The sequence below is a fragment of the Leptidea sinapis genome, chromosome 38, assembly GCF_905404315.1.
Source record: "Leptidea sinapis chromosome 38, ilLepSina1.1, whole genome shotgun sequence".
NCBI lineage: Eukaryota > Metazoa > Arthropoda > Insecta > Lepidoptera > Pieridae > Leptidea > Leptidea sinapis.
Genome location: NC_066302.1, coordinates 6,853,228 through 6,875,685, shown reverse-complemented (window position 1 = coordinate 6,875,685; position 22,458 = coordinate 6,853,228). Strand labels below are relative to the sequence as shown.

The 22,458-nt window shown below is 33.9% G+C and overlaps 2 protein-coding genes across 3 annotated transcripts in view; both read right to left on the bottom strand.

Annotated features, from left to right (window-relative positions):
- Positions 1-5,592, bottom strand: part of LOC126975833 (uncharacterized) — a 34,072-nt gene extending 28,480 nt beyond the window's left edge. For both annotated transcript variants that reach the window (XM_050823867.1, XM_050823868.1), the window contains exon 1: positions 5,486-5,592. The gene's annotated coding sequence lies outside the window, so the exon portion shown is untranslated. The remainder of the gene's footprint in view (positions 1-5,485) is intronic.
- Positions 5,593-13,359: 7,767 nt separating this feature from the next.
- LOC126975844 (CUE domain-containing protein 1) lies at positions 13,360-19,441 on the bottom strand. The gene is made up of 3 exons (XM_050823888.1): positions 18,934-19,441; positions 16,728-17,023; positions 13,360-14,353 (listed from the first exon to the last, which is right to left on the bottom strand). The coding sequence occupies exons 1-3, from the start codon at positions 19,212-19,214 to the stop codon at positions 14,187-14,189; spliced, it is 744 nt and encodes a 247-aa protein (XP_050679845.1). The 5' UTR covers positions 19,215-19,441; the 3' UTR covers positions 13,360-14,186.
- Positions 19,442-22,458: the final 3,017 nt, after the last annotated feature.

The following is a 22,458-nucleotide window of genomic DNA, read 5'->3' as shown; positions in this document are numbered from 1 at the left end:
ATTAAGATAAACCGTCTGTTTTTTTATGGAAAAGGAGGACAAACGAGCGTACGGGTCACCTGATGTTAAGTGATCACTGCCGCCCACATTCTCTTGCAACACCAAAGAAATCACAGGAGCGTTGTCGGCCTTTAAGTTCTGTATAATACAGACGCACTTGAGTATTTCATAATGACGATTTTTTATGCATTTTCATAAATTGGTCATAACTTTTGGTCATGTCCAAATCGTTAGTCTTTTGACTAGGAGATACAATAGGGTTCATAAAATACTTCAATAATATAATAATACTTGAAAATTCATAGGGGAGATAAAATATTCTTACCCAGTAGATTAATATTTTTCCGTTTTCAGTAACACGTGGGGCGCATACCCTATTAATATCTGTTGTACACGTTTAATTGTTGTTCACGCTCCCCCCACCAGTTACAATTTTCTTTTAAGCATCTTATCTACACAATCCAATAGGTGCCCACAACGTTCGAGTAAATCCCTCGGGCTCCTATACCATTATATGAATCGACATTATGTTGTCAAATACTTGTCACTCTGTCAGGCGATCCATCAGATAAATATGATATCTGCTTCTACATCCATCCTATAATTTAAATGGCCCTTTCCTGCTAGATAACACAATCTATACATTGTGAAACGCAAATGATGTCTTTATTTGATAGGTAAGTAGCAAGTAGCCTATCCGGAACGTTACTTGAACATTGTGAAAGAGCCCTTATATATTATACAGAATACTACTATAGTGAAAAGTATAAGAGACTCTGTATAGTAAATAATATAATACTAAAAGGGTTAGGGAACACAAGCTAATTAATAATAAAATCTTATCTTAATGAAATTTTTACGGTAAACGGATAGATAAATGTATGGTACCCTATTGTATAGATACTACTTACTATTGACTACATATATGTATGGAATTTAATAATATAAAGGCATAAAAAGGCATTTATTTTCTCAAAATTCTTTCTTTAGAATTCTCTTTGATGTAAATTCTAATAACTACTAGAGACTACTACCGCTTTGGAAATAAATGGCGCTCTGAGAGAGAAGAAGCGGCGCAAGAAACTCTCGCAGCAGTCTTTTTTTGCGCTCTTTTCAAAAAAAATAAACAATATTGCACAGTCATTTTTCTATCGCTATAAAATAATCACAATCTAGTCCCAGGCTGTCCGATCATATAGATATTCAGCAGTGGAGTAATAGTATTAAGGACAGAGCCATTTTTTTATAAAACATTTAAATTTATTTATAGATAATGCCTGAACAGTGGCTGGGACTTTATTATAGAAGTGTATACATTTACCCTTAAAGCTATTATGTATCTTATGAAGCCTACTAGAATTAGTTACAAGCAATCCCTTATTTCTAGAGTTATAATAATGAAAATCACTATATAGACATTTTAAGACAGACCCCTAAGATAAATATTGGATTGCATAAGAAATAGCTTAAAAATGTATTGTTATGTAATAAGTATAGAAAGAACCAAATAAGTCAAGCGTCATAATAATGTAGGTATCGCATCTAACATTATTTGATATCATTTTAAAACCACATTTTGTGTTCAAATTCAAATATTTTTATTCAAAATCACTTATGGAACGACAAAAACTACCACTGTTATGTTTTTATACCATTAGGCTATTAGTAGGTTATATGTACAAACTTAATGAGCGCATCTCGCCGATAAACGTAACTTTTGGCGAGTAAATAAATAAATAGTCTCATTTATTCCTTAATAAATATATAATATATATATATTAACTAGCTGACCCGACAGACGTTGTTCTGTAGATAAAAAAAAATACTGTTTTATAGGAATTTGCCAATAATATTTCAAAACATCAAGAATTATCTCGTAACGTATGCTCCTTGTTGTTATAATGAAATTGTTTCACAGCAGAACTGTCAAACCGTGCGTCAATAAATTCTCTCATGGAAAAAATGTCCATACAAAACAAATATTATAATTATGGGTCCCAAATCGAAATAAAAAGTATCCTATCTCTCAAGTTGGACTAAACTGCACTCCATGAAGTAATCCCCATTAAAATCCGTTCATTAGTTTAGGAGTCCATCGCGGACAAACAACGTGTCATGTAATTTATATATATTAAGATGATTACATTATTATTGTATTAATTATTAACTATAACATATATTTTTATCTATCATATTATTTCATGTATGATTTTTTGTATATTTTATAAATTATATTTTCAAATCGAACTTAATAATCAAATTAATATTATTTTAATTTTATGTACACAACAGTTCTTTTTAAGAGTACTATGTAGGTATTTATAATTATTGTTTATTTAATTAACTTTCTACATAATATATGATTTCAATTTTATTATTTGTATTGCATGCGTTTTCTATATAGTAATTATTTTTTTAAATCAAATCTAATGAAATTACTAAACTGACTTGGCGTTGCGTAGAGAAGTCGCTTCATTGTATCTTCTACCGCATTTATCACGGGGAGTGTTCCGAAGAGCTGTTTAACCTGATTCCTGCCGCCGAATTCCACCTTCGCACGACACGCCATAAGTTAGGATAACATCCTTAAAGGCCGGCAACGCTCCTGTGTTTCCTCTGGTGTTGCAAGAGATTGTGGGCGGCGGTGATCACTTAACAACAGGTGACCCGTACGCTCGTTTGTCCTCCTATTCCATAAAAATAAAAACTGAACACGGATACCATGATCTACTAACAGCTTTATGACGCTGCATTAAATTAATAATATAAATGTAAATAAAAAAAACTTGTATGAAGATTTTATTAAATTATAGTTACCTTCAACATTTATGTACAGTTTAATTATCTCTCTAAGTAGCCGCAATACCTTTCTAATCGTGCGTTAATTGTTCAATTATTTACCGTTAATATGTAGAAATGGGAGTACTTATTCAATTGAGCATCTATTACCACATACATATATGGTTATTTCGAACTGTATCAAGTTGGATCTACCATTATATTGAATCAACGATAATGTTATCTTGAATATCCCTTGAATACCGGATGATTTTAGGGCGCGAATTTTTGTGTGCGAAAGTGTATCGTAATATTTTACGAGTAACAAAAGCATGCTTATAGTTAGGGTGATTTCAGTGAATTTATCTGAAAGCTATTGAAATAATCTATCATAATAAGTGCCAATTATTGGATTTGTGATTTTATTTTATTTTACACAGACCATTCTTTCAACCAAAGTTATATTTTAGAATAAACAAAGATTTTCAATGAAAACAATTGGGTTTATAAATAAGTGTATAGGGTTTTATTATCAACTCTATTTGTTATTTATTTTCAACAAACTAAAATTTGGTAATAAATTTGAGATATTAATTCAGAAATAACAACCACGAAATTGACGATAAACAGATATGCCGCAGTTAATGACAGTACTTTCATAACCCTTTTATGCATAGATGTTTAGTATCTGAGACTATATATTTTTAATATACTCAACGATAAGAAATTTATTCTAGTTTTTATTAATTAAGACAAAGGGCCCAACAAAATTATTATATACCAAAATAGTAAAAATATCACAGTGACCTCCACGTATGTACCTGGTCGACCTGTTATAGATACTAAATCATTGTATTTGTTTGATGCGATTACTAATTATGACAGTAATCACGACCATCATGTTCACGAAGCATTCTTACACAAATAATGAATTCAAACAAGGTCGATATATAGGCATCCAATATATAGGTAATTTATATTCATACAGTTTAATTTTTATTACTTTTTATTAAATATGTATTTCATATTTAAAATGCTATTTAACTTTGAACATGAGTTCTTATATTGCATGGAGCACTTTACAAACTGATTAGTTATGTTACATATAACATACAATATTTTTTATAATCTATTTGCTTTAAAAGAGTATGTATGTTCTTCTCGCGAGCTCTATGTTTTCCAAACTTATTTGGTAATTCAGTAATTTTTTTTAATAACCACTCAAAAGCGCTTTCTTTAGGCCTGTTAGAATAATGTTTATTTTACTTTGACTTGGAAAAATGTCGATTATTTAACTTTGGTTATTTTGCTTTGATATCCATATTATAATTATTAACACTATAGAATCACACCCGTCGAAACGTCATTATTACCCAATAGTACAGTACAGTATAGTACAATACAGTACTTTGAACGTAGCAAAAGTTAATAATTAATTGTGTTTTTATAGAGTCCTAAGTACATACTTAGGACTCTAAAAAAGTAACAAATGAACATTCATTTGTTACTTTATGTGTAGCAAGCACGTACTTTGATTGTCGCAGTCGGCTTCATACGATCTGAAGATTCTAATTTCTACGAAATTCGTTCTTGTTTGTTATTTCCTTGCACGTGTGAAGGCTCTGCAGCTAGGCTGTCTCTGTCGATCTACAGATAGAAATAAATTACTACCTTCTACTGTCAGTAATTAGCTGTCAATAATCTGAAACTGTCCCAATATACCCGATAAGTCATTCTTATCGCCTTATAATGGGACGCGTGAATTGCCATACAAACTTCTATCGCTGGTAAGCTATACGTCGTCCCATTGATAGACAGCATTTACCGTCGATGAGTTTATTGGGACAGAAAAGTCAACGATAGTTATGATTTTTATCTCAAGTAAGAGATAGACTGAATATTGAGAACGGCCGTTAGTTACTCACAAACTTCAAATACGTTTTGTAAAATGCGCAGAACCTAAAAATGTCGCTACATACAGTTTTTTTTATTTGCTAATAACGTGTACGTACAACAATATTTCCCAATTTAAAATTACTCCCAAAAATTGATTTCTTTCTGTACTACATAAATTTGGAATAAAGAGGAATAGTAGGTATCGCAGATCAGATTTCCTAATAATTTCAAGTGTGGTATCTAAGTTTACATCCAGAAGGTACATGATAATACAGTCTATAATAATATATTAAATAATATACGATAAGATAGAGTTTAATTAAAAGAGAGATTAAAAAAAAATAAGTAATACCAGCCAGTACCAGCCTCATTTGATAGTTTTTTTTTAATTGTTTGTATTTCGTTCGTGATTTTTTTTAGATGATTAGGTGGATAATGTTTTTTTAATATTTTTAATGTTCACATGTAGAGATTTCTAAATAACATTATAAATGTACTCTGCGAATTAACGTCATATAGGTAGGTAGAATTTACTTCTGTATAAAAAGTTATGTGGCCTTAATTATATAGATATTATTGCAATTTTTAATATAAATTGAAGTTGCTTAAAATTTACAAATATTCCTGTTTTTTGTTTTGTTATCATTTTCTAACTTCGTTAAAAGATTTTCACGCATTGAATCAGTTTAGCATAAAAGACAGGCAATTCTAAGAAAAATAAAGAGTTAAAGAGTGCAGTATTGTCATTAAAAATAACAGAAGCATTCGTTGGACTATACCGGTAAAACAAAAACAAAGAAATAACACTTACGAAAACTTTTCCAACGTTCTTCAATGCACTTAACTTTTGTTTATCATGGTTTTAAATTTGCGCGGGAAGTAACAGATCTCCATACGTACGGATGGCTGAGACGCCGAAGACAAACTAAAGAGCTAAAGACTAAAGAGGTTTTAGTTGTTACCTGTGTTGGGTTCTATCGTGCGTGTCGGCTCTGGCTGGAGGACACAAGTGCGTACAGTTCCAGTGCTGAGAGTTCCCGGGAATCGGGATTTCCATAACTATTTTATCTTTTACGATTGTCGACCAAACCGGAATAAGCTTTTATCCGAAAATAAGTCATAAGTTGTTCTAGAATAAACAGTGTTTTCCTTTAACCAATTACAAATTTATGTTCTCTATGGTGTATACTGCACTGAAATGTATTTAAGCCGCGATAAGGTATTTTTTGGCGTTTAAGGACAGTTGACAACTATTATTGTTAAGTAATATTTTACTATTTTTTCAATCATTTCTTTTACGTTCTCATCGTAAATTATTTGTCATATATTTTTCTATCAGAATTGTGTTCTCAATACTGTAACAAATATATACGGAGATAAATATACGGAGATTAGAAATGTTGCATTCTGAACTTCTCTGTATATAACATTTAACTCTACCAAATTTCACAAGCAATACATATTATTATTATTTTAATCTTTTTTATTAAGTTAAGGATTACATAATATTCTGTTTACCATACAGTTATTTACTTTCATCTCTTCTGAGAAAAATTGTCTTTAGCTTAATAATGAATTCAGTTAAATGTTGTTTCCTATACAGGTATTTTATGAAATACAAATTATTTCACAATTTGGGATACATATTTAATAAGAAGTAATTAGGTAAGTACCCACTCATTAAACATTCTTTTTATTTCAACTCGTCCCTTTTCTCGTAACTATCACTTACTCATTAACATGTCTGTCATTGTATTATTCAAGAGTGGTATAAAAAATCGTAGTAAAATGTACCTACCTACCTCTTTTTTTCTAGAAATGGTTCAACCAACATAAAATGTACCTACGAGCAGCTAATTTGATGGTATGGTAAGTTACGTTAAATTAACATAGCCATCATGTAAATCCCTCATGCCCTCAAACACCAAATCTTCACTGAGTGATTTAAACGGGTGGTGTTTGTGGTGGCAGTACGACCTGTTACAGTTAATAACTTAATAAATCATTGTATTTGTTGGATGCAATTATTAATTGCGACAGTAATCACGACCATCATGTTCACGAAGCTACGTAAGGATACATAAACAAAAAAAAATCAAGCTCTAAAGATTGATGCACCAATATAGGTACGATCATTTATATTTATAGTCTATTCTTTATTACATATTATTTAAACACGATTCATATATTGGAGGCAGCACCTTACATACAAATTTGCTATGTATATTACAACCATTGTAAAATACTCTGTTTCATTGAAAAAAGTGGCCTTTGAGTTTCTGGTCTATTCTTCTCACGTACTCTATTTTTTCCGAACATAGAGTAGATTCCTAATTTAAAAGAAATATTTATAGTGACGACCCAAAGGCGCTTAGTTTGTCTTATTGAATAAAGTTTATTTGACTTTAAGTTTAGAGGATACATAATAGGTTTAAGGGTAAATGTATACACTTTTAAAATAAAGTCCCAGCCACTGTTCAGGCAGTATCTATAAATAAATTTAAATGTATTATAAAAAAAATGCCTCTGTCGTAAGTCCTATTACTCCACAGCTGAATATCTAAGTGATCGGACAGCCTGGGACTAGATTATGATTATTCTATAGCAATAGCAATGAAAGTACAATATTGTATATTTTTATTAAAAAGAGCGCAAAAAAAGAATGCTGGAAGAGTTTCTTGCGCCGCTTCTTCTCTCTCAGAGCGCCATTTGTTTCCGAAGCGGTAGTACTATCTAGTATATTAGAAATGCCGTCAAAAAGAATTCTAAAGGAATCAATTTTGAGAAAATAAATGCCTTTTAGAGGAGTGGTGATTTACAAAATGAATCGATTCGTGGAAACAGCGCATGGCCGCCGCCGCTTAAAACATCTCCGAACCATTCTATGTTACCCGTAGCAACTTGTTTGACACATTCCTAACATTTCCAAGTGCTCCAAGTCTTAAACAAAAGACGCGAAGCGGTATTGTTTTGAAAAACACTAATCTCTTAAGGAATACCAATTCATTCAGTCATTGTATTTTCTGCCTACACTACACTAAAATGAAATCGAGCTGTGAAAGGTAAGGAAGTAGCATTTTCTTTCCAATTGTTTGATGGGCTTATAATTTTAATTGTTATATAGTAAGTATTTCCTGCGTATTACTTATCATCAGACGAAATCGTATTGTTACTTTTTCTTATATAAAAAGTAAAAAAATGTAATAATGGATTCCTTGACGTCATATAGGTTAATATATAATACTTATTGTTGTATAACCCTACCAACTTGTAAATATTTATTACTTACCAACATTAAAATTACCATATGAAGTTTCAAAATAACATTAGCAACATACAGAATTATAATAATAAGAAAGTTTTATTACAAATACAAAACATTATGCGTTGTTGTTTATATAATTAATTAATATTAAAATTAATTAGCGTAGCTATTTGCTGGAATGAGGGAATTAATATTAGCAATTGGCAGTAAAAGTATTTTAAGTGTGGGTCGTTTTTCATTACAGAAATGTATTAAGTATTGCATATAAACTTCTTACGTTTATAGCGTATCGCGATATGAGCGCATCACTTAAGTCAGGTCGCACACTGGACACGGACACATTAAACTGTGGGGTATTTGAATGGAAACACGCAAAACGAACAATTCGCAATTTGTGGCGGAGTGACCATTGCACTACACATGAGTGTTTTTTGTAGTACAACACCACGTGGCTTACAAAATGAAAGAAAACGTCAAATTAATTGTATTAGTGGTTAAGAAACCTTTTTTCTTTATGTTTATTACATACTACGAAATGGATTTTAATGACACTTTATAATAAGATAGCTCATACATTATAATAACACATGGGCCATAATTTTAAAGATATTGTGAAAATTATCCAAACTATAACGATAAGTGTGTAAAATTTCTGCCATCTGCGAGCTATTCTGGCGTGCTCTACAAAAAAAATAAAGCTTAAAATTAAATTCTATACCGACAGACAATTACTACTTTCTATAAACAGTCACAATCACCTACAACTGCATTATTTACGTGCTAATAATACCTACAAAAAATCAACTACAGATAATATGTACCTTGCTTGTATTTATTTACAAGAAAACCATCTCCGAAGCAAGCAAAATACAGATATTTCAAACATTTCCCAGGCAACCCATTACCATCCTTGTTAATCACAAATGCGTTCAAAGATTGCCTAAGAAATATTCAGTTTTTAACCGACTTCAAAAAAAAGAGGAGGATCTTAATTCGTCGATATATTTTTTTTTTTATGTTTGTTACCTCAAAACTTTCGACTGGGTGAACCGATTTTGATAATCATTTTTTTATTTGAAACTTGAACTTATGCTTCCCGTGTGGTCCCATTGTAATTTGGTCCAGACCTGACAATGGCATCCATGAGAAAACCATTAAAGTTACAAATTTGCTGTACATACGTATAGCAAAGTGGATGGTAAATTTACGAATAAGTCAATATCGCGTCAACCGATTTCGATTATTCTTTTTTTATTGGAAAGGATATACTTCAAAGATAGTTTGGTGAGAGTTTGGTTAGGTTCTGATTACGGAATCCAAGATAAAGTAACGGAACTCTTCAATTATAAGTCAACTCTCAATCTACACATATTTAGATAAATTTTTAGATAGTGTATTTCGACTTCACTAAAAATCAAATAATTAAAAATATTTTAACATAAAAAAACCTACTTCAAAAACACTATTCCAAAACAATAGATATAATATGCACTAAAAAGTATAAAATCTAATTAATTAATCTAATTATAGTTACGATTATTGTAATTTTTGGAGTCGGTGTCAGTCCAAAATATTTTTTATCTTCAGTCACTACTGCATTGGACAGAAATGAGGGTGGTTGATTAATTAGGCGAGGAACAATGTAGCTTGTTGTTATTTCACCGTACAAGTTGCTCGCTTAGTGCGCAACTGGTTTGTAGTTATCGCCCGCGTATGTATAGAGTGTTCTATTCTATGGCGTTGATTTTTGTTGAAGAATTCTTGTACGCATATATATACGTAATGTTTTGCAGTGTTTAAATATACCTAGTCAAATTAGCATGTTTGTGGATTTTTAGTAGGTGGTATTATAATTTGTTATAAATAACCCCTTTTTATCTTATTTCCTAGAATAGTATGATAGGTATTCTACGTACGACCATAACTACTCCAATCCCAAAGAACAAAACGGGTGACCTTTCTAGTGTCAAAAACTACAGACCGATTTCGCTAGGCACTGTGATAGGGAAAATACTGGAAAGTATGATTCATCCAAGTCTGAAGGAAGGCATCGAGGTAAATGATGCTCAGTTTGGTTTCCGACCCGGTCTCTTGACGGATTCAGCAATTTTCTGTCTTAAAGCAACCATCAACCATTACGTCAGCAGAGCAACATCTGTTTACGCATGCTTTCTCGATGTGAGTCGTGCTTTCGACCTCGTAAATTACAATTTACTGTGGGAGAAATTACGCGCCTCGAATGTACCAACGAAAACGGTGAATCTGTTGGGATATTGGTACGGAAACCAAACAAACAGTGTAAGATGGGGCGATGCGACCTCTAGCGAATATAGGCTAGAATGCGGCGTGCGTCAAGGAGGTTTGACCTCTCCCGACCTTTTTAGCCTGTACGTAAATGACCTGATTGCGGAACTGAGAGGCACCAGGGTCGGCTGTCACATAGGCTCCACGTGTATGAATAACTTTAGCTACGCTGATGACATGGTGCTTCTGAGTCCCTCAATCAAGGGTTTCCGTAAACTGTTAGCGATCTGCGAACGCTATGCCACAGAACACGGCTTAAAATATAACGTTAAAAAGACAGTTACGATGGTGTTCCGTTCAGGCAGAGGTCCGGAGTCGATCCCCGAGGTTTTCTTGGATGGAGAGAAAATCGAGAGGGTTGAGCGGTTCAGATATCTCGGTCACATTGTGACTGAGTACCTCAAGGACGACGAAGATATTGAACGGGAGAGACGTGCTTTGTCTGTTAGGTGTAATATGCTGTCGCGTCGCTTTGCTAAGTGTACTGACCCAGTGAAGGTGACGCTGTTTAGAGCTTACTGCCTAAGCTTCTATGCATGCCAACTTTGGACGAAGTACACCAGGCGTGCCTTCAATAACATCAGGGTGCAATACAATGATGCGTATCATATCCTGATGAAGTTGCCTCGGTACAGTAGCGCGTCGGCCATGTTCGCCGAGGCCAGAGTACCGGATTTCTTTGCGATCATGAGATCGCGTATCGCAACATTCTGGAGCCGTTTGCGAGAATCCAAGAATGAGATCCTGAGCACGCTGGCCGGGTGTCTGGATTTCTCAGTTTTTTTACAGTTACAATAATTATACGCGTTTTAATCCTTTGAAAGTGTTTTATTTAAATGTGTAACACCCGCGTTAATCAAAGAAAAAACTGTATTAAAGAATGTAAAGGACCATGGACAGATACCTGCGCTGTACTGAAGGTACAGCTAGCTATAACAGTGTCACTATTGGTATTGCAATTTTTTACTGTATTATTGCGATTTCTATGATAGTCTGCACACCAGGCGAGCAAAGGTCTACATATACCATACCTATCTAACTATTTTTTTGCAGCTGGGTATGATTCAGGGTGTCAAAAGCTTGCGAGAAGTCAATGAACAGTGCTAATACATGTTTTTTTCATTTAGGTACCCATTGAATTCGTCGGTAAATTTAGAAAGGAACTTTTGGAACCCATATTGTTTTTTATAAATGATATCATTCTTCATGTAAAATGCATGGATTTGATTTCATACAAACTTGTCTATCGATGACAGAAGGATAACGGCCCAAAAATCAGTGTATGTCGGTAAGTATAAAAATTCTGTCTGGGCTAGTAAAATAAATTTAAAATGTATAAATAATAATTAGGTTACAAACAACCAGTTTACCTTTTACGTACACGCAACAATATGCTTCTGATGTTTATATAGGAAAAATGTACCCCGAAGTTATCGCTTGCATGTACTAAGAGTTCCATTCTGGTGTGCGACCTGGCTTACATGTATTTTATTAAGGTAACTCAACTGACAATACTTTCCCGATTCACATCACTGCTTTTCATTGAACAAGTTAGTGATTGTCCATCACGGCTCATTACTTACGTGCGATTATGATGCATCTTCTTATTAATACTCAAAAGTCTTCTAGTTCCGTGCTTCTAATAATAATGGAGAGCCCTTGAAGGATCTCTTTTTGTTGGCCTGTCTGTCAATACGTGACTCAAAATTAATATTGAATATTTAAATTTCGTACCGGAAGGCGTAGTGTTGGTAGCCCCCACAACATGGACTGACGATCTGGTCAAGATCGCTGGAATAGGTTGGATGAGGGCAGCGCAGGGCCGGTCGTCATAGCAATCTTTGGGGGAGGCCTTTGTCCAGCAGTGGACGTCTTCCGCCTGAAATGATGGTGAATGATGATTTAAATTTCTTTTGGAGATCACCATTTGTTTTTGAATCGACTGTCACGTTTTTACTGGCCTGAATAAAATTTTAAAAAGGAATCAATTTTCTGAATTTTTATCAAAATACCGTATTTTTTGTTACATTACAAATATTTGAAATTGGAGATTGGATAATTACAATATCAATGTTATAGCAAGAATACCGGCACCATTTCGCTGTTAAATACCTTCGCTAATACGTTGACTGTAATAGCGGCCAGCGTTTCCACTATATCGTCTTATTGAGGCGAGTGGACAATATTTACAATAAATTTGCTTTTTTTTGATAATAACACCATTCATATTTTTTTTTAATTTAAAGTGTATACTTAAAGTTTTCAAAAGTTTTTGTTTTGAGTTCTATATTGTATGTTCGATATATATAGTAACTATAATTTTGTATTGTCTTTAATTAATCTTTTCTGGTTGCTTCATTTTAAAAGATTAAACTTAAAATTATTATTTAGAATATTTAAAAACATATCTAAAATAGATTTGTTAATAAAACCTTGAATGCAAGGCGAAAGAACATGAACCAAACTAAAATGCGTAACAATTTACGTCAGTTTACTTTATGAAATACTATAATTATGACAACTTTAATTTCTAAGTCCCTATTAAGTATGACAAACACGTGTATATTACACTTTTGTAAAATATTTTCCTAAAATGTTTTCTAAATACGGTAAATCCTGCATTTCAGACATTTCTTCTATTATTATTACCACAGATTATCCATCCCTATGGATACTTACGTCTTTATTACTAACTAAAGTGCAGTAATATATGTAGTTGTAAAAATCTGCTACCGCCTTTATTTTAAATAGATAATAGTTACCTTCTCCGTCTTGAGTGACTGTTTTACTGCGTTGACGAAATCCCTGAAATAATATAATTTACACTTCTTTCGCAAATATTATTCCCCAAAGTGGTAAAAAGGGTTAGCTGACATGAACGTGTGCCCTGTTTCAAAATATTTAGTCAAACTATGAGTAGCACTGATGTCAGAACTATTTATAATTTGCAAATTCAATTTGTACCTAAATTTATGGACGATGCGGGACTTGAACCCGCGTTTCTCGGTTCTCTATTGCAACCCACGCCACTCACGTTATTTGACCCTTCTAATACAACTGTTGTATTAAATACTACTAAGATTATTTAAGGACTATGAAAAAAATGAAATATAATATACATATAGAAGTTTATTTATAGGAAAGGAGAAATTACTTAACAATATAATTTTTCATTGAGATCGTTATTTATTATTGTTTTTATATTAGTGTACAACAAAAGAAAACATTTTAGGCACTAAGAAATACGAAGCATTTGCGAATATACATTTAAAACATAATATTAAACAAAAATACAAGCTTACTATCATCTACTTCAAGTACCTATAAATAACAAAATAACTGTACATAGGTATATATGTCACTGCTAAAGATTATCTACAACTTATTTATTAGGTACTCTTTCAGGCGCTAAGTATATTCATTTTGAAATGGCACTGTATACCTACACTTACTATTCAATAATCAAATTTAGATAAATGAAAAGAATACAGCGCCAACTTTCAAATATTTGACATTGACGTTATACGTCTCTTCGAAAATGAAACATAGAGTAACTTGCCTAATAAATAAATAACTAAATAAAAAAATTGACCTCAAGCAACCTCAATCTAGGTGTAGACACAACGAACGGTCCTTGTACAGCCAACGAATAATTTATCTACTCTGTGGGTCTGTATCATATAATTGCATAAGAAACAGATAATGAGTTAGACAATACATTATACAACAAAATGGCTGCGTATCTATTCAAACTTTCATTCTTGCATTTACTTTAAAGTTGATAAAAAAAGACACAATTGTCCGTTTGTTATGTCTTTGGGTAAAAATCATGATAAAGGCATATTTTATCGATTCCTATCTAAACCCCAGTCTTATGCGAACCTTGTGCAACTCTCAAATAAGGCCCAAAGAATTGTTCATAGAAGCGCGGCGCGGTAAGCAACTATATTTTGACGTGTTGCGCGTGCGATCGCTCGTCGTCATCACTGTGCTCCTCTTGTAATAATAAGCTGTCAGGTGGCCCTCGGGGCGGTGCTTTGGCATTACCAGTTTTTCGACTACCACCACGTGAAAACATTCGCGATAGCTGAGCGAACTTCTTTCGAGACACTGCAATCAAATTATATAATATTACCTTAGATAATTTATACGTCTAGATAGAGCTCGTGCTGTTAGGAAACTCATGAAACAGACCAGGTTTAGTGGTAGTACTTTAGTGTGCGTGACAATTGACAAGCTTCGTTTTACTCTTGCGATACGTATGTCACACTGCTGAAAATAGAGGTTAGCAGTTTGCCGCTTTTTGAAAATAAATAAAATAGTATTTCTTGAGTAATTCTACACTGATATTATGAAAAAAACAATAACATTCATCTCTCGATAAACATAAAAACCGGACGAGTACGATGGAACTTGCACACGAACGGTTTATTATCATCATACATTACATTGGTGTAACACTGTTTACATTTTAAATACTTTTGTATAATTTACATGGTTAAACAAAGTTTATTTTTTTACATAAAGGACAAATGGGCAAGACGCTCACGAGAGAGTCAAGAGATGCGTTGCAGGCCTTTGTTGGCCATTTTAGAATTTGGCATCTAGGTTTTTTATAGCGGCACGCGTAACACTTGGAATAAGTGACGCAGCACAAGCAGAACCACGTATTGTTTATGGGAATCATGATAATATGAGCTAAGTCGAAACACATCACAAAACGACCTAAGGCGTGGCGTGAAGCGAACGATCTTAATCAAATCGCACTAAACCCGTCGCCCTGAGACTTAAGGTGGAATATTATCAGTTGCTTGTAATTGTACTTACTGTCAAAATTTCAAGTGTCGTACGACAGCGATTTATGAGATGCAACTCGTATTTTTTTTTAAAAGTTATAGTAAAACACAAATAAGTAATATAACCGATTACATTTTATAACCAGGTCCATAATATTTTTTATTATTGGTTTAAGCTATTGCCGATGACATAAACTAACAATAACTGGCAACACCTTCTTAAGTAAGCATTGTTATATAACTTAGGTAATACAGTGTGGATGTCGTGAATAGTGGGGACATTTTTTACCTATGTAGGAAGTTAGAAACTAAGTAAATGAAAATCATCCTAACTTTAACAACTTCCTACAAATGCACGGAGTAGCCTATTAAAATACTAGAACCTAATACAATATAAAAGAACTTTTAAACTCTAATTGTACCTAAGTGACTAATGCTATTAATTGTATCTCGAGTAACCTATAACCTTTCTTTAAAATAAATAATTTAAATTTATAAAGTAGTTTATATTATTGTTCAATAGTTATTAACTACTAGATTCCAAATAAACCTTTGCTCGTTGTGAATGAGGCAATAAATATTCTTCTGAATCGGACATTATGTTATTAAATAACGCCCGCGTGCCCGCGAATTTTCGCGCGTAAAGTTCAGCGTATTGTTTTGTAAACGATTAGAATAAAACCAGTATTTCAGTCGTTCCTAAGATTGGCGTATCAAAACAACAAACCGACAAAGAGATATAGGAACATGTCTTAATGTCAAGTCCCATAGAACTTTGCTCGACAGTATGTTCCTCTTTAAATTACTACATAATATTATTGATTCTCCTCATCTTATATCGAAACTAAACCTCGCTGTTTCAAAAACTCAACCGAGAGCGTGTAAGAAATATAATCCCTTTCTCTGTTATTATGCAGGATCTAATTTAGGCTATTTCTCTCCCTTGAATAGAATTACCAGGGAATATAATAGTCATCACGATGAAGTCGACATATTTGATCATAACTTACATTAATTTAAAAAATATATTAAAACGGTTCTTTCAAGGGAGGGATGACCTCAATCGTTATTTTTCGATAATATTTTGTGTAAATTTATATTAAGATTGTATTCGTAGATATATAATATATTATAGTTCTTATTTTATTTTGTAGCTTAATTGAATTGAATAGCATGTCATTTTCGCCTATAATTGAGGCATCACGTACCATGTTAATGTTATTGTTTTTGTATTATACTGTGTTTGTATTAGTGTATACCTTGTTGGCGGAATTTAATAAATAAATAAATGTCTTCAACGGCAACTTCCTTTCTTTCTTTGCTTACACTCTAACTTAAGTACCTATTTCACCAGTGGGAGGCCTTTGCACAGGATGCCGGCTAGATTATGGGTACCACAACGGCGCCTATTTCTGCCGTGAAGCAGTCATATGTAAGCATTACTGTGTTTCGTTCTGAAGGGCGCCGTAGCAAGTGAAATTACTGGGCAAAAGAGACTTAACAACTTATGTCTCAAGGTGACGAGCGCAGTTGTAGTGCCGCTCAATATTTTTGGGTCTTTCAAGAATCCTGAGCGGCACTGCATTGTAATGGGCAGGGCGTATCAATTACCATCAGCTGAACGTCCGACTCGTCTCGTCGGTTATTTTCATAAAAAAAAACCCTATTGTGTGTTTTGTTCTACTTACTCTTTCCCATATTCTTTAATCTCTCTTTGAACGCGGCTTCGTCTTCTTGACATTTCGTTTTGTTCCCTTGCTCGCTATCCAATGCAGCTATAAATTCCTGGTTCCATCGCAATTCGGCCATAAATTCCTCGTTTTGAAGGAGCGTGGCGATGCGATCGTCATCCATGTCGAGGGTAAGGTCTATTCTAGCGTCTGTGCTCGGTGGAATACGGAGGAACATGGGTGGTAAGGGTCCTAACATTCTTGGAACCCATTTCTTTCGCACTGCTAGTGGAACCGACTCATCCTCAACGTCTCTGCAAAATATAGTACATATAATGGCTGTGTCGTAAATCCTATTACTCCACAGCTGAATATCTAAGTGATCGGACATCCTGGGACTAGATTATGATTATTTTATAGCAATAGCAATGACAGTACAATATTGTATATTTCTAATAAAAAGAGCGCAAAAAAAGAATGCTGGGAGATTTTCTTGCGCCGCTTCTTCTCTCTCAGAGCGCCATTTGTTTCCAAAGCGGTAGTAGTATCTAGTATATTAGAAATGACACCAAAAAGAATTCTAAAGGAATCAATTTTGAGAAATTAAATGCCTTTTATAGAACCCCACACTTAGTGTTAATATTGAGTAGTTTCAAGCGTTACATGTATTTATTTTTATTTGTGTTTTATAAGTTACTGGATATATTTTAATTAAGTCTTCTAAGTTTTATTTATTAGACACTTAGCCTTTATAATAATAACATATTGTGATATCTTCACAGAATATAAAAGTTTTAAGAAATAACGATTTCTATAAGCACTTATTTGTCAGTCATGAGTGTACGCGGACGATATGGCGGGTATCATCGGGTAGTGTCGAATATAACGACAAACCAGCATCCTATATTTTATTTCACCTTTAATGTATACAAGTGACGCAGCACTTGAGTTGGTAATGGGAATCATGATGTACAATGAAAAAGTAAGTAACGCATCACAAACCGACCTATTACCTAGCGTGACGTGATACGATCCCAATAAAATCGCCCCGCCCGTCACCCTTAGAATTAAGGCTAAATTAAGCCACTCTTGAAACTGCAGCAAAATGGTACAAATGTACTTCTATTTAACGGCAGAAAAGGTTGGCAGCCTTTGCCTGAACGAACACATACTATACAGTTATTAATTTCTACTGCTACAATTGTAGCACACCACAAGAAGAAAAGAACACTCGAAGGTAGGTGTTACGTTACGTTAACTACATTAAATGTCAAAAATATGTTTAAATATTGCAATGCAACAATGTGAAAATTCCCCAGCTCAAAGCATCAAAATTACACATTTACAAATAACAGAGGCAACCAGCAGCAGAAAATATACAAAAAAAATGTGTTACGAAATTCAAAATGATTGCTAAAAAGCGTAAAGTAGTAAAACTACTTTAACATAAATGACATTAATAAATTTTATATTATGATACCACACCTTTTGAATGGAGCGACCTAACCAAATGCTATTGTAACGATATTTTATTAAAAAAAGGAGTCCGCTGAGTTTTTTGTGCCTCTATGTACATATTTGCGAACGGGTGGTAGATTTTGATGTTCAATAAATAATTTAAAATTTAAGTTTGTTAAAATGTACCTAATACCTACCAAACTCTATCTCGAAGGGTTATATCGTTTTCTAGATTTTATTTATGATATGACTTTAAGTATTGTAAGAGTGGTTTCAATAATTAACAACATTGAATTTAAAAACTGGCTGTGATCCACGAGTGAACAAAAACAATTCAATATTTGAATTTCAGAAATCATGCAATTATAATACCGTTACATTAATCCCACGCTCGCCTTACGATTACTAACTAAAGATAAATGAAGGTGGTTTGTTTTTAATTAACATCTTACAAATACCTTGCAGTTTGTGTGTTATGTTATTAAGTCAAGCACCATCTATTGTGCATTCGTTGGTACCTTGTTGGTACCTATTATCACAGAGTAGGGATGGATACTTAAGTATTAACTACTTATTATGTACAACTTCGTAACGTAACATTATGTCTTATTAATAAACGCAATGAAAAGTTACTCTAGGTTTAAAATTACATCTCCCTGTCATGTAATTCTGTAGTGATAAAGGTAAGATAAAGACAAAAAGTTTTAAACTTAGACTAACTTTACTTCACGTTTATAACACAGTGTGTTTATGAATGAGAACTTACACAAGAGCCGTCGTATCATTGTCATCTCCGTTCATTACAACTCGAGTCAGCCGCCGTTCCTTCTTCTTCGAAGGAGAACTACTCTCAACCCGCTCGATCTCAAGACGCAATCTCTCATTCTGGTTGTCAGTGCTCATCGCCAACAACTGGTCGATGGTCGCGTCAACCGCGCCCTGGTTGGCTCGCAGTACCGCCTCTATCACATCGTCATCCATATCAGGGAACATGGTCTTGAAGTCACTCATGGCCTGTGTAAACTCCAGCTGAGTTGTTGATGACATTGTGCCGGTGTGCGGTGGTTAGTAGTGTCACAACTGCGGATCTCGTGCCGGCAACACAGCTGATAAGTATCTAATTCCGACCACTGCCGTGAAGGCATTGGCCATCGTCAATACACTGGGTATCTCGTTTAAGCTATCCTTCAATAATTAGCGGTACCGCAACAATTGACCGTACAGAATGATAGCATGATGTGCAATTTTCACTTTCTGAGTTTCGGGCGTCCATTGCGCGTGCGTGAATGCGTCGCAGGGAACGGGGGTGAAGTTGTCGATATAAATAGAGGCTACTCGTGAACACCCACTAGCGAGTACCGAGAAACGCCACAAACTTCGGTGTTTTAATTCGTCTGGCTGCGAATGGCATGCTATTGTTTGTAAATTTGAGGTAAAGCTTTATACACTTTTTCTTGAATTAGAATTAGATACTTACTTATAAGAGACTAGAATTTTTTAAAGTTAAGAGTTATATGTAGGTACCTTAGCATTATATCAGAGACGAATAAAGTAAATAGATAAAAAACTATTAACAGAAAAACGTAAATTATTCGTAAACGTAAGTTAGTAGACAGTACTCTAGCCGTCTTTGAAAATAATTGGTAAACATGCATGCAGGTATTCTAATAAAGTTGTCAAACAAATTTGAGTTAGTTTGAATATCTTAAAGGTAGGTACTATGAAGTTATTAAGTACCTATATCTATTGCGATTCTCTGGAACATTTTAATAAATAGGTAAGTACGTATATTCCGTAGGTGGTGTCATCTGATAATTAATTGAGTCCACAAGTCTTTCTCGTCAACAAGGCCGTATTTTACTTTACTGAAGTCTTTTCGAAACAGCTGTAGCAATAGTAGGGCAACAGTTCAATTTGTAGGCACAAGGCAAAGTCGAGGACCTCAATAGACCTAGTAACTAGGTACTATAATCACACTATAATAGTTCATTGTCATAAAAGGGCGAAAGGTGCTGTGTATCACGCGACATTCTTCAATGCATTTGTGGGAAATAGTAAAAAATACAAATCAAAGAATTACTTATATCTGTTTATTTCAACATACATACGTACATAGGAAATAAAAAAACAACTCATTCCTCTAATACTTATAGCGTTTTTAATATTTTCGAAACAAATCAAGCATTTAGATATCAAATTGAAATTGGATTTTAAAATCATTTATGTAGGTCATAATTATCCGGATTTGATAAGAACGAAGAAACTTAGTAGGCCTCTTTTTATAAGACACCATTACAATCTGAATAATATAATATGATAGGTATCTTTAATCCCAAGGTGAGGCATCATTTTCAACACACTTGCTGGTAAAGTGATCCTTATTACATCGTTGTTAGGGCCATAAACCATAACACACACGTGCATGTAATAATATTACACACTAGTGCATAATAGAACTATACCTACAAAGTTAAGGTTAACTGCAGATTATATGAGAGTAAAATGAGCATTTTTCAATTTTACCGGGTAATACAGTTTTTATATGTAATAACATAGGGGTTTTATGCCGCTGAAAGTCTATTTAGAGTTCTGGAATAAATAAATGTGTCCCTAATTAAGTCGAAAAAATATTTAATGTTATTATCAAATTATTTATAATTCACAATAATTTGTTATAAAATATATATGCATTTTATCACTAAAATTATAATTTTGAAGTAGGCCCGATGGCTTTATGTAATCAAACACATTACATTTCACGTGTCCAAAAAAAATCTGATTATCAGGTGAGCCCGTTCTTGAGTTGTAATTTTATAACTCAAGAACGGGCTCACCTGCGGTGTTTCCGGGACGATATGACATGGGTAGGTTCCTTCAAAAAAAGCGCGTACCTACACCTTCCTTAAAGGCCGGCAATGCTCCTGCGATACCTCTGGTGTTACAAGAGAAAGTGGGTGGCGGCGATCACTTCACACCAGGTGACCCGTTCGCTCGCTTGTCCTCTTTTTCCATAAAAAAAAAACTATGAATGAAACTATCGTTCTGAGCGTTATTCTCGTTACAGTAAAAGTGTTCTGTGGCGTTATTATTCTACGGATAAAAGGTACAAAATAGATACAACAACAACTTCAACCTTTGGAAGTTTGGTCGTTGGTGGTGGGTGATATGTTGTATTTTTTTTGTTGAGTAGGTACTTTGTTTAAAAATATGTGCATGTTTGAAGTCAGTATTTTTTTCGTTAAAATTATCTATCAGTCAATAATAAGTAAATACCTACCTGCAAGCTTGAAATTTTCACAAGGTTCATTAGGTTATCATTATGTACGCAATCGTTACGAACTTAACTATACGTATATTTTTATATGGGTGGCCTCCCATTTTGCTTTAAGTACGATAACCTCGTTCCGCAAATGTGACCGTCTACACTTTTTGTTTTCCGAGAGTTTGTCAAGGTTGTGGACTGTAAACTGAGATTTAGGTAGGTAATCAACAATATTCATAAGATACCTTACAATTTTTGACTGAGTTTAACTCTTAACCATACAGTAAGCAGTAACCCTACAAAATATCTCAAGAGCGCCCGAGCTTCTTTCTTTCCTTCCGCGACTACATCAGAACTAAAAATCTGACAACAGGGCTGAGAGACCAGTGTTGGGTGGATTTGTGACGTTCATGTACGTTTTAAGCGTCGTGACGTCTTCGGGTCAATTTTGACAAAATAATGTAATTTTCTCATGTACCTATGCGTTTTATAAGTTTAATATTCTATAACTTTTAATAATTGCTTCAATAAACTTTTTTTTTTTATGATAATAAGGGACGAGACGAGCAGGACGTTCAGCTGATGGTAATTGATACGCCCTGCCCATTACAATGCAGTGCCGCTCAGGATTCTTGAAAAACTCAAAAATTCTGAGCGGCATCACAATTGCGCTCGTCACCTAGAGACTAAGATGTTAAGTCTCATTTGCCCAGTAATTTTACTAGCTACGGCGTCCTTCAGACCGAAACCCAGTAATGCTTACACATTACTGCTTCACGGCAGAAATAGGCGCCGTTGTGGTACCCATAATCTAGCCGGCATCTGGTGCAAAGGAGCCCACTGGACTCCTCCCACTTATAATCGTTATAAGTTTTTCAAAAATGTTTTCATTATCCTAACAGCCAGGTCAGAACTCAGAACTGACCTCAAGTACTAAAAAGTAGGTAACAAAGATACCCATGTCATATTGTCTTGGAAGCACCGCGTAAGGAAACTAATTCCACAGCTTGGTTATGCTTGAGAGAAAAT

Coding starts and splice junctions, on each gene's coding strand:
- LOC126975844 (XM_050823888.1), bottom strand. CDS start 19,214: ATGTCATCAACAACTCAGCTGGAGTTTACACAGGCCATGAGTGACTTC. Junction 17,024..18,933: donor AATGATACGACGGCTCTTGT/GTAAGTTCTCAT, acceptor TATATTTTGCAG/AGACGTTGAGGATGAGTCGG. Junction 14,354..16,727: donor ATTAAAGAATATGGGAAAGA/GTAAGTAGAACA, acceptor ATTTGATTGCAG/TGTCTCGAAAGAAGTTCGCT.